This window comes from Scyliorhinus torazame, chromosome 15, assembly GCF_047496885.1.
Source record: "Scyliorhinus torazame isolate Kashiwa2021f chromosome 15, sScyTor2.1, whole genome shotgun sequence".
Classification (NCBI taxonomy): domain Eukaryota; kingdom Metazoa; phylum Chordata; class Chondrichthyes; order Carcharhiniformes; family Scyliorhinidae; genus Scyliorhinus; species Scyliorhinus torazame.
The window spans coordinates 117966863-117980344 of NC_092721.1; the positions used below are offsets into that span (position 1 = coordinate 117966863).

At 40.1% G+C, this 13482-nt stretch overlaps 1 protein-coding gene across 5 annotated transcripts in view; it reads left to right on the plus strand.

The window, feature by feature from the left end:
• Window positions 1-13482, plus strand: part of LOC140391768 (mitogen-activated protein kinase kinase kinase kinase 4) — a 525483-nt gene that overhangs the window by 353443 nt on the left and 158558 nt on the right. For all 5 annotated transcript variants that reach the window (XM_072476624.1, XM_072476619.1, XM_072476621.1 and 2 more), the window contains exons 10-11: window positions 5204-5379; window positions 9145-9217. In XM_072476624.1, coding sequence (XP_072332725.1) covers window positions 5204-5379; window positions 9145-9217 — 249 coding nt within the window. The remainder of the gene's footprint in view (window positions 1-5203; window positions 5380-9144; window positions 9218-13482) is intronic.

Genomic DNA, 13482 nt, shown 5'->3' on the forward strand with positions numbered 1-13482 from the left:
TCTTTTTCACATGCAAAATTTGAATTTATCAGTCTTAAATTAACTTTTCCTTTCACAACCCATAAATATATAATTGGGCTAAATACTATAAATTGTTTACTCTGTTCCTATATTTGTGTTGCTGCAAATTTGACCAATTTGCAAGACCACCCTGACTTAGAACAGTCACCATCCATCGCTGTCGCTGGATTAAAAACCTGAGTGATCTCTGTTCTTAACTGCACTGTGAATGTACCTACAACACATGGGCTACAGGGGGCCAAGAAGGTGGCTCACCATCACCACCTCCGTGACAATTGGGGGTGGGCAGTTATTGCTGCCTGGCAAGCAATGTTCACACCCCATGGATGAATTTTTAAAAATTCTAAGTTTGATGATTGAATAATTTATGTTTGTGAGAATCAGTAGCATTCCATGCATCAACCTCTGCAACTATCAGATTGGTCCCTTCAATTTCCCCCAACTCTCCATTTGGATATTGATCTAAATCCTACGTTAACTCCTCACTCATGGATTTTAATGCTTTTGACCATGTCACAAGTTTTCAGGAAATCCAAATTAGCTAATTATCAGGAGTTCCGTTCTTCACTATATTAGCCGAGGTGAGATATAGTTAATTGAACAAAACACAAGGCAATTCTGTGAACGGATAGGTTTTCTGATGGCTCACATTCAAAAATGTTATCAGCAAATAACCTCTGACGAAGGTAGGGCTTGCATACTTGCTTTCTTGACCCAATGGATTAGCAATTCGCAACCACTTGATTGCCTCAGTACTCTTGACCTATACGCTAATCACAATGTTTGCAGCACACAAGGTGGCCATTTGGCTGAACATGTCTGCAATGGCTCTCTGCAAGAGCAACTCAGCTAGTCCATTACCCTTGTCCCATAGCCCTGCAATTTTTTTTCTTTTCAGATAATTACTGAATTCCTTTTTGAAATTCATGGTTACATCTACGTCACCACACTCTTGGATTTGGATCCTAACCACAGCTATGTAAAAATGTTTTTTTTCTCATGTTGCCTTTCATTCTTTTGCCATTTGCCTTAAATCAGTGTCCACTGGTTCTTGGCCTTCTGCCATTGGGGACAGTTTCTCCCTCAAGACAGACCTCGTTCAGTACACCTCAACATTTTCTTACTTTTAACCTTTCTATTCTCCTCATTTTCAACATTTTCATCAATAAACATCCAAGAAAAAACAAACAAAAACAAATACAGTAACAAACCCCACATACAAACTGCCTCTCCCCGCTCAATATGCAGACCTAAACATCCACCCGTACATACACGGTTTAAAAAAAACAAATTAACAATCAATCCGTAAACAGTGTGACCAAAGACAGAGGCCCCTGCCCAAGCCTCCCCCCCCCCCCCCCACGGAAAATCAAGAAACCCCCTTCAACACTGAACACCAATGTAACCACATAAACCCCAAAGAACTATCATTGCAAAAGAAAATCCCAACTCTTACCTTGTCCAAATAGGCAAGTTCAACTCGTTTAGCACATATAACAACATGCAGTGAAAAATAGAGCTACATTCACTCCTCCACCCCATTACCCTCAGTCCAAGACCAATCCTCAGTCCCATTTCTCTCTTCTGACCCAGTCATTCTGCCTTCACAAACGCCACCGCCACTTCCACTGTCTCGAAATAAAAGTCTCTGGCATTGTAGGTTGCCCTCAACTTAGCTGGGTACACTATGCCGAACAGCACACTGCTGTTATACAGTGCCATCTTCACTCAGCCGAAGGCAGCCCGCCTCCTCGCCAACTCCACAGTAAAGTCCTCGTATATACGTATACCAGCTCCAGCCCGCTGCACCACCTGCTTCTGCTTTGCCAACACAGGACCTTCACCTTCACGCGGTACCTACGGAAACAAATAATCACTGCTCTTGGCGGCTCATTTGCCTTTGGTTTAGGCCTCTACGCCCTGTGAGCCCGATCCAGTTCTTACCGTGAGGGACCTTTCCCCTCACCAAACAGCTCCGCCAACATCTTGACAAAATACTCCGTCGGCGGGCAGGCCCATGAACCTCCGATTTTGTCACCTAGATCTGTTTTCCAGGTCCTCCACTTTGGAAAGATATCCTCGACACCGCCGCCTTCACCGGGGCAATCGCCTCCTCCACCAGCACCTTCAATGCTGCCATCATCTCCTTCCTCATCACCTCCATGTGCTTTGCGAACTGTTTTTCAAGTTCCACACCATCACCTCGGTCATCTTTTCTGCCGTGAACAGTGCGGCCCCGCCCAGCAATCCGGCCTCCGCCATCCTTCCAGTTGCCGAGTTTACCCTTCCACTCAACGGCGAACCTTCATTCGCCCCTTCTTCACGGCAGCTTTCCTTTGGGTTTTGGATATCTTTATTCCTTATGTCTTCCTGCACTTATTTAAGCAAAAATTGGCCCTGGGACCGGGCATTGTTGAATTCTAAAAATCAAGCTTCGAGCAGGAATCACCCAATGCACGACCTCCTTCTACATGCCGCCACCAGAAGTCCCCAACATTCTCTTTAAGGAGAACATGCTCTTAAATCTATCCAAACTATTATTGTAAATCTTTTCCGCATCCTTCTTCAAGTGTGGTGCCCAATCTTCCAGTTGAGGCCGAACCAATTTTTCTGAAGATTTATCATAACCTCAATTTATGTACTCTGTTCCTGTTTAAAAGCTGAGAACTCTGTATACTTTCTCAACCTGCCCTGCCTACAGCAATGATTTGTACCCATATACACCTAGATTCCTCTGCTCCTCCAGCTCCTATAGAATTCTGTCATTTATATTGACTTTTCTAGTTGGAGATCTTCCCTTCTGCCCAGTTCTTCTGGCTGGTTGGGGGACTTTATGTCCTCCTTACACTTGGAGAAAATTAAATTTGTCATCAGGCATTCAGTGAGTAGGTTCTACTTGAAATGGCAGCCATTTATTTCCCTTTTTAAGGATTTTGATACCGTCAGCTGTTTGGAGTTTTAGGTATAGTGTTTAAGTCTATTAATTTTTTTTCTTTTTGTTTGTAATTTTTGCATTCTTGTGTTTTGGTTGTTTGTTTGTTATTATGTAAAGCTTTAATAAACATACTTAAAAAGAACCCCCCCCCCCCATCTTAAAGTATGAGGAGCAATATGTGAAGGTAGGCTTGCGGTAAAACATAGTGGAATCTAAACTACCATGCTAAGGAAAAGAAGTGTGTTACACTGGTCCACTCTCAGAAATGAATTTGAGCACAGGATGGAGTACTTAAGATGTGCAAGAAAATGCTTACATACGCCAACATTCATGACTATCATCTACGTATCAGAAATAATCTGAGGGTAAGAGGTTTGGGCTCCAATTTAAGATGCTCACTTGAGCTCATAACGTGGCTCATTCACGTTTGCTCAAAGTGGCATACCTTCATACACAAGGCACTTGTTCTCTGCAAACAAAAGGTCTCTGTTCAACCTCGTGACTTTTTGAATTACCCAGAGGCTTGGGGGCCAATAGTTCCCCATTGCTTTGGCCAATCAGGGTTGGCCTGTAAACCAATCAGTTCCCTTTTTCTCCTGTAGTTAAAAATTGTTGTGACCGTTTGAAATTTGGTATTTTTGGGGTGAGCACAGTGGTTAGCACTGCTGCCTCATGGTGTTGAGGACCAGGGTTCAATCCCGGCCCCGGGTCACTGTCCGTGTGGAGTTTGCACATTATCCCAGTGTCTGCATGGGTCTCACTGCCACAACCAAAAGATGTTCAAGATAGGTGGATTGGCCACGTTAAATTGCCCCCTACTTAGAAAATTTTTTTTAAAGAAATTTGGCATTCTTGCATTTTTCCTGATGTGTACCAGATAAAAATCTTCAGTAATATGTCTAATTTTTCAGTATGAATATTAAATGCTGAATTTGATCGAAGTGAAGCTTCTTTGTAGATGAAGTAAATACTCATGCAGGTATAAACTGTTTTTAAGTTGAAATGGAATGCCAAAGTTTGTTTAAGCACTCCAAAAAAAGTCAGCTCTAATGCTCTTTATGCAAATTTAGAAAAACCCAGATAAAATTAGCAAATGGATATTTATTTATTTAATTTTTTAAATTCATTTGAGGGATGTGGGCTTCAGCATTTATTGCCCATGCCTAGGTGCCCTTCAGAGGATGGTGATAAGTTGCCTTCTTGAACTGCTGCAGTCCTTGAGATATAGGTACACCCACTGTGCTATTAGAGAGAGAGTTCCAGGATGTTACCCCAGCAAAATTGAAGGAACAGCGATATATTTCCAAGTCAGGGAGGTGAGTGACTTGGAAGGGAACCTCCAGGTGGTGGGGTTCCCAGGTATCTGCTGTTCTTGTCCTTGTAGATGGTAGTGGTGGTGCGTTTGGAAGGTGCTGTCTGAGGAACTTTGGTGAGTTACTGCGGTGCATCTTGTAGATGGCACATATGGCTGCCACTGTTTGTTGGTGGTGGAGGGTTTGAATATGTGGAAGGGGGAGCAATCATGCGGACTGCTTTGTCCTGGATGGTGTGGAGTTTCTTGAATGTTGTTGGTGCTGCACTCATCCAGGCAAGGCGAGAGTATTCCATTACATTCCTGACTTATGCCTTGTAGAATGCGGTGAACTCCGCCCAATGCATCACACAAGTTTGGCATCCTCCCATTGATTCTGCACCTCCTGCTGTCTCAGTAAGGCAGACAGCATTGTCAGAGACCCTTCCCGCCCAAGCTTTGTCCTTTTCCAGACCCTCCCATTAGGCAGAAGTCTGAAGATCCGCACATCCAGACATAGGAACAGCTTCTTCCCCACAGCTACTAGACTCCTCAACGATTCTCCCTCAGACTGATCTGTTCCCTGTAAGAACACTATTCACGATGCCCTGTGCAGCTCTTGCTCATGCATTTGCTTTGTTTGGTCCTTGTTCCACACTGTAACCAATCACTGTTTGTCGATGTACTATCTGTCAATGTACTCTGGTGATTATTCTTTTTGTTCACTATGTACGTACTATGTACGTTTCCTTAACTGCAGAAAAATGTTTTTAACTGTACTTCGGTACATGTGACAATAAATCAATCAATCAATAATTGGTGGACAGGCTTTGGGGAGTCAGGAGGTGAGTTACTCGCTGTAGGATTCCTATGGCGAGTAACTCTAAGTAATTCTGTCTGAAATTAATTTCCACATTATTGGCCTTTCAGCAAATCTTTTTTCGACACATTTGCAGGTCAAAGAAATTTTTTAGTTTTATTGAGAGTTGTTTGGTGAAGAATTACATGCAACGGCCTTCAACTGAACACCTGTTAAAACATCCATTTATCCGTGATCAGCCAAATGAACGGCAAGTTCGAATCCAGCTGAAAGACCATATTGACAGAACCAGGAAGAAGAGAGGAGAAAAAGGTATGCAGTGCAGTATTGATATAATTACAAAAAAATAAGTCTTTAATTTTATTTGGAAATATTTTTATTATATTTTCAGCATTTTGTACAAAATTACAAAAGATACAAACAAAATCTCAACCAAACACCCTGCCCAACACATCCTTCCAACCTGTGAAGCACAAAACAAAAATAAAAGAAACCCTCCTACAACCCCCCCTTCCCAACTGCTGAGTGACCAATTCTCTGAAATACAATGTAAATGGCCACCGTTTAATATGTTTGTTACCTTAATTCTACCTCCTTGATTGTTGGCCATAGCTCTTGACTCACTGTCAATCAAAAATCTTTCTAACTCAGCCTTGAATATATTCAATGACCCAGTCTGAATGCTCTTTGTCAAAGAGACTAGCAAACACCAACGACCCACTGAGAAGAAATTCCTCATCTCCGTTTTAAATGGTGCCCCCATTCTAGAATTCCACACAAGAGGAAACATACTCTTCGCATATACTCTGTCAAGCACCCTTAATCTTGTATGTTTCAATAAACTCACCTCTTGTTCTTAACTCCAGTGAGTATAGGTCCAGCCTGCTCAACTTATCCTCATTAAACAACCCCTTCATCCCAGCAATCAGCCTGGTGAATATTCTCTGAACAGCTTCCAATGCAAATATAGCCTTCCTTAAGTAAGGTGACCAAAACTGTACACAGTACTCCAGGTGTGATCTCACCACTGATCTGTACAGTTGTGGCAAAACTTTCCTACTTTTATACTGCATCGCACTTGTAATAAAGGCTAACATTCCATTTGCCGCCTTTATTACTACTTATACCCGCATACTAACTTTTTTTGGTTTATGTACAAGGACACCCAAGTCATTCTGGACCATAACATTTTGCAGTCTCTCTGCATTTAAATAATATTCTGCTTTTCTATTCTTTCTGCCAAAGTGGGCAGCCTCACCATTATATTCCATCTGCCAGATATTTGCCCACCCATTTAATCTATCTATATCCCTTTGCAGAATCTCTGTATCTGAATCACAACTTGCTTTCCTATCTATCTTTGTATCAGCAACAAATCTGGCTACAATACAGTCTGTTCTTTCATCCAAGTTATTAATTTAAATCATTCGTAAATGTTTTGAGGTCCTACCACTGTCCTGTAGCATTCCAGTGGTTAAGCCTTTTAAATCAGAAACTGACCCACTTATCCCTGCTCTCTTCCCTATTAGTTAGCCAATCCTTTATCTGTGCTAATATATCACCCTCAACACCATGAGCTCTTGTCATGGGCAGTTACCTTTTATGTGGCATCTTATCAAATGCCTCTTATCAAATGCCTTTTAGAGTACAAATACACAACTATTTGTTTTGCAGCCTTGCTTCTTACATCCTCAAAGAACTAATATACTTGTCAAACCTTTTCACTGAACCATGTTGACCCTGCCTTTATATTTGTGATTTTCTGAATGACCTGCTACTACATTCTTGATAGTAGATTCAAACATTTCACAATGACAGATATTAGGTTAAATGATCTATAGTTTCCTCCTTTCTGTAGCCCTCTTCTTGAATAGCAGTGTTAAATTTGTGGGTTTATGGTCCGCTGGAACCTTTCTAGGATCTAGGAAATTTTGGAAGATTGTATCCAATTCATCTATCACTGCAGCCACTCCCACTTCCTTTTAGACTCTAGGATGCACACCACCAGCTCCCGGGGACTTGTCAGCCTTTAGTCCCATAGTTGTCCTAGTATTTCTTTCCTCTTGTGATAGTCTTGTACTGCTCACTCCATTTCATCCACTGCTCTTCTGCTATTCTTTGTTTGCTTTTGTGTATTATCCTGTGAAGACAGATACAGAATACGCAGTCAAAGTCTCTGCCATTTCCTTGTTTCCCATTATTAATTCACCAGTCTCTCTCTTAAAGGACCAAGCCTCACAATTCTCACTATTGCTGCATTCTTCCTTAATTGTAGAAGCTCTTACTGTCTTTCTTTGCATTTCTTGTAAATTTTCTCTCGAATTCTCATAGTCTAATTTCTTCCTCTTTGTTACTTTATAGTCATCCTCTGCTGGTTTCTAAAATTTCCCAATCTTTTAGTGTTTGTAGCATTGCACATACGTTCTTTCAATTTGACACATTATGAACTTCCTTAGTTGACCATGGGTGGTGCAAGCTTTTTGTAAACTCGAGATTTTTTTTGAGAGTTATGAAGTATCTCCTTAAATACCATCTGCTGCTTTTCTACTTCGACTTTACCTTGTAACCTAGCCAACTCTGTCTTTGTACCCTTACAATTGCCTTTATAATGGCCTTTATTTAAGTTTACGGCACTAGTTTCAGATCCCTATTTCTCACCCTGAAACTGAATGTGAAACTGAACGTGAAATTCTATCATGTTAAGATCATTCTTAACTAGAGGATCCTTTAATATGAGATCCTTAATTAATCCCATCACATTACAAATTACCAGATCTAAAATAGCCTGTTACCTGGTTGTTTCCAGAATGTATTATTCTAACACATTGTTCGAAATACACTTTATGAACTCATCCTCCAAGCTACCTTTGCCAATTTGATTAATCCAATCTGTGTGAAGATGAAATCACTGTAGTTTATTGCAGATCCTTTCTTACAATCTCCCATAATTTCTTCATTTTTATCCTTTCTCCTTTGGTGTGCTACTGTCAGGGGGCCTATAAACCACTTCCACCAACAATTTTTTCCACTTGCTATTTCTTATCTCCTCTCAAATTATTCTACATTTTGATTCTCCAAACCAATATCATTTCTCATGACTGCACTGTCCTTCCAATGCCAAATACGCTTGAATATTCCGCTTCCAGCCACGGTCGTTTTGCAGCCATGTCTCTGTAATGGCTATCATATCCTATCTCATTTATATTTGGGCTATCAATTCATCCATCTTAAGAATGTGGTGTGCAAGAAGATAAAGAGCCTTTAATTCTGTATATATTAAAAACATTTTTTGCTTGCTCTGACCTTATTTGCTATTGCACACTTATGTTTATACTCTGTACATTCTTGTCACTTTGGTTATTACCCATATTGCTATCCTGCACTATTGCATTGCTCTTTTTCTTTAACTTTCAAAATCTCCCCTCATATGAACTCACAATTTAATTGAAAGGTCTCTCTACAGTCGTAGTTGTCCAGTTAACCAAACAATCGCCTCTTCAAAAACTTCAAGCAAGTATGACAACTTTACACATCCATACTGGCTGTCTCTGATTAGCAGAAAATGTTGAAGTCACCCTACCTTTAATTATAAAATCTCAGAATTTCATGAAAAGATGTTTGGTGAATTGGTGTGTAGTTCCCTGGTTTTCACTTCTTGTGCTTCTTTGGTAGCAGAGTAATTACTTGCTAAATATGAATAACTTTCAATGGGAATTGAATATAAACTTGAAAAGGATGATTTTCTGGGGATATGGGATAGAGGGAGACTAATTGGACAGCAATTGCAAAGAGTTGACACAGCATGATTAGCCAAATGGTCTCCTGTGCTGTATGATTCTATGCCCAGTAATAGACCTGAGGAAGGAGCAGTGCTCTGAAAGCTAGTGATTTGAAACAAACTTGTTGGACTTTAACCTGGTGTTGTAAGACTGCTTACTGTGCTCACCCCAGTCCAACGCCGGCATCTCCACATCTGTAATAAACATTCATCATCTTCCTTCCCTACCTCAACAAAAATAAGTGGCTTATAGAAGACTGACATGATGGCTATAAAGCATAATGTTTTATTTAATTTAGATGAAACTGAATATGAATACAGTGGGAGTGAAGAAGAAGAGGAGGAGTTGCCTGAGCAAGAAGGAGAGCCAAGGTAACAATGTTTTAATTAAAATTCTGTTGTCCTGTCTGGATTCATACAAGTCTAGATTGGTGAATTATTTGGGCAAATACTGAAAAATCTTAGAATGCTCCATATGGACCAATGTTTTGCCTTTTGCGTTTGGATCCCTGTCTTCCTCTTTCAGATTCTGAGTATTGTAAAATAAATTTAGAGTACCCAATTAATTTTTTCCAATTGAGGGGCGATTTAGTGTGGCCAATTCACCTACCCTGCACATCTTTGGGTTGTGGGGGCAAAACCCACGCAGACACGGGGAGAATGTGCAATCTCCACACGGACAGTGACCCAGAGCCGGGATCGAACCTGGGTCCTCAGCGCCGTGAGGCAGCAGTGCTACCCACTGCGGTACCGTGCTGCCCTCAGATTCTGAGTTTTTCCTCATTTTACCCTTTTGTGATATTTTGTTGATCCCATACATCTAAGTTTCCACTTTTCATTATGGTTTCTTCCACTCAAAAAAAAAAAAATCAGCATTATGCTCTTCTCTGGCTAAAGGATTGAATAGATAGTGCTATCACAGATTTATGTCAATACCCTTCTGCTGATTATTAGTTAGGAGCACAAGGCTTCTTGTCTTCTCGGCTGTTTTTCTCTTCCCCTCCCCCACTTTTTATTTCTTCTCTCATTCTGAAAAATGTGCATGTTCTCTAATCTGTACTTCCCTCTGGTGGTAGAGAGTGAAAATTTGTGCACAGCCTCGTGCTACACCAATGTTCTCTGTCACTGCAGACTTTTATAATCTGTATCTAACCATGCTCAGTTGCCACAGGTCATGTGAGAGATGAGAAGATTTAGCTGAAACTTGTATCTTAATGGAAATTTCTCCTCCACAGCATCATGCAATTGAGGATGGTTTAGAATATAACGGGGACCAGGGTTCGAATAATTGTGACCTGATGTTGTGAATATTGTGCAAGAGCATTAAATTAGCTTGATGTTTTGTGGGAATAGAACGATTAAGTCCAGAGACAGGACCCACCTATTACATACAGCAGCATATTTGAATGAATTGACAAAATCTAAATGTTAATTTCAGAGTCAATAAAAAAAATCTTTTAACATTTTTATGAGTAGATTTCCTGTATCACACTTGTGACAGTTGACCAACAATTGTCACAGAATAATGGTAAATAATTATTGTTGAAAACATGTCTAATATATGGGACCAACTTTCATGGGTGTGTAGATATAATTGCGTAATATTTCATTTACCATTCAGACGTGAATGTGGAATGTTTTACACTTGTTGGCTTGCTAACAGCATGTTTGCGTGAGTCTATTTGCTTCATTTGTTTAGTCCTTGGATTTGTCACTTGTGTTAAGAATCCCATTGATGTTAAATGCAAGAATATTCTAAAACCCAGAAGGGTAACTTAAAGCACTGGTTCTTAATGGTGTATATTTTCAATTTGATACACTGAGAAAAATATGTGAACCAGGAAGGAATAGTCTAGTTGTTGTATGAACAATTAATAAAGAATATTTATTAACTTGAAAGGAAAAAAAACACATGACAAGGACTATAATGCATGACAACGCTGAATTATACTGATGGCTATATACAGTGTTACATGAAGTTACCCCTTTGTTCCCAACTAGCTATGCTCCCTGAACTCTGAGACATCCCTTTGTTCCCAATTAACATCCAACCTTGTGTAACTCTGAGCTAAATCTAGCAGATAGTTACCATGCACAGGTTATTTGCCAAGTTTGAGAAAAACGTCTTTAGTTTCAGCAAAGGCGAAATCTACTACTTTTCGAAGTATGGTTTCTGCAGCTGGGTGTGGCTGTGATGGTCGCTGTGCCTGTGTCCCTTTTCCCAGTCATTGTGCTATGGATATATAATTCTTCCCCATTAATGTTATCTACCTGTGGAGTTGGCTTTTAGCATATACATATCAATGTCCTTATCACTCCACTTTAAAATTACCTGTTCAATGTCCCATTATTTCCTCTCGTCACATCGATGCATACTTGCTTTTCTCACTGATACGCTAGTTTGCATCTCAAACTATTTTCAGACTGCTGCCCTTTATTAACTCAGTTTTATTCTATCCCAATTTCATTTTTAATCTTGGCTTTCTCCAATTATTAATGCCTGATGTACTTTTCCAACTGGCAGTGGAGATAGCTTTATTTTCAAATTTCTGATTTTGTTTGGGTCAATGCCTGAGCAGCTGGGTTAACCTTAAGAGATTGAATGCCAGCCTGAGGGATTTGCTTGAAGCAGTCAGCATCAATTAAGGTTGGGGCTGGCATAAGTAATTTGGGGACATTTCTGTGACCAGCCTCCACCGTCTACATTTCCAATTTTACATTGAGGTATGTTATTTATTGTAACTGTATGTTAGGACTGACCTCTGATCTGTATGGTACCAGTAGTGTTGCTCGATGTTTACCATGCTGCTGCAAACAAGTTATGCTCAAATGTGGCTTGTGTCCAGTTGTGATGTCCCCAGTGTTTCTCAGCATGGAAATAGAAAATTGAAAAATGTAGTTGATTATGACATGCTCTGAAGGACAGATCGGGTTTGTAATTAGATTAAGTAATAAAGAGTTACAAATATGATATCAGAACTGTGCATTTGTAACTATTTTGATGCCCATGTGTTTTTGGGAAGAAAAGGTTATGTTTTATGTTGGGGTAATGGTCCATTTAAGAACTAGGTTTCCCCGAGGAGCTGATTTCTTATATAAAAAAAACAACTTGTTCCAGGAACTGATTATGTGGCCAAGCTACCTCCGATAAATATTAGCAAAAGCAAAGGGAACCAAAGATATTTATTGCAGGAAACATCACTTTCAGCTGAAATGCTTTGTCTTGGCTAAAAGGGGTTAAAATCCTTGATTACTGAAGGACTGTATTAACCATGAGTTTGACTTCTGGGAGAGGCAAAGTAACATTGAGAGTGTGTTCCTATAGGCAAGACTCCAGAATTAAAGAACATTAGAAATAGGAGAGTTCAATCTGTGGTAACTGCGCTTAAGACACAAACAGCAAATGTGTTGAATTTAGAGTCTACAACTGTGAGGTGGTTGGAGGAGTTTTGAAGGGAAAACCTTGCCGGAAGTAAGCAGAAGGCCCAGGTAATTTCTAGCCTTATGCAAAACTTTGGAACAGCATTCAGGCCAAGTGGTCAATCTCCCAATTTCTGCTCCGTATCTGACTGGAGTTTTGGGATGCAAATCAAATGGGTTTGGAAGGAAGATTGAATCAAGATGGTATGTTTGGAGTCTTCACTGTACTTTGAATATCTTTAACCTAACTGATTACTTAAGACAGTTGAGTTATGAGTATTCATGTTCTTGATTTTTGAGTAGTAAAGTTCTTTGGTTTTAATAGTAAACCTTATCACTTTGTTCTTTTAGTAACTACTGGAATTTTTGGATCTGAAAAAGAATTACTGGTCTCTGCTGAGATCACAGCACTGTCAGCAAGATGTAGTACTGATTTCCCTAGAAATGAGAAAGCTGAGGGGTGACTAGAGATCTTTAAAATTTGAAAGGGGTGAATTTGGAGATGTTGGGGGAGTTGAGCAAAAGGTCAGGTAAATATATTACATTTATTAATGCAATCAGGAATTTGAGGAAACTTCTTTACCTAGAGACTGGTAATTTGGGAAGTTGGCTAATTAGCTTGGGAAGAAAGGAATAGAATATTCCAATAGGATTAGATTTGGTAGAGTGGCAGGAGTCACGTGGAGCATAAACACCTGCAGACTAGTTGAGCCAAATGCTGTTAATTCTGTCTAACTCCAGACCTCACTGTCGTGTTAGGTACGCTGGTCTAACACTGGATGCAGCTTAGATCAGAAAGATACTCCAGACCTTGGAAGTTAGTTCAATCAGGTTTATTGAACTAATAGCACAGTTCTCTGTGACTTCAACTCTCTGCTAACTTAAGTGTGGTTACTCTGTCTGACTGAACCAGACTAGCTCTTAGCCACGTGGTGGGGTGTGAGATTGTAACAACACCCTTGACTGAATCTCTAGATGTTCATAAGTGGAAAGAGGCGGAGTGTGAGTGCCTTGTGTCTTTTATAGTCAGATCCCACCCCTGAGTGTCCTGCCTGCTTATTGGTCATGTCCTGTTCACTGTGTCCATTAGCTGCTTGTCTGTATATCATTGTGTGTGTCTGCATATCATGACATCTCCCTTTTTTTAATGTTTGGATGACATATGTGAACGTATTTACAAGAATAGGCCAATATTAACATATATACATGCAGCGGAT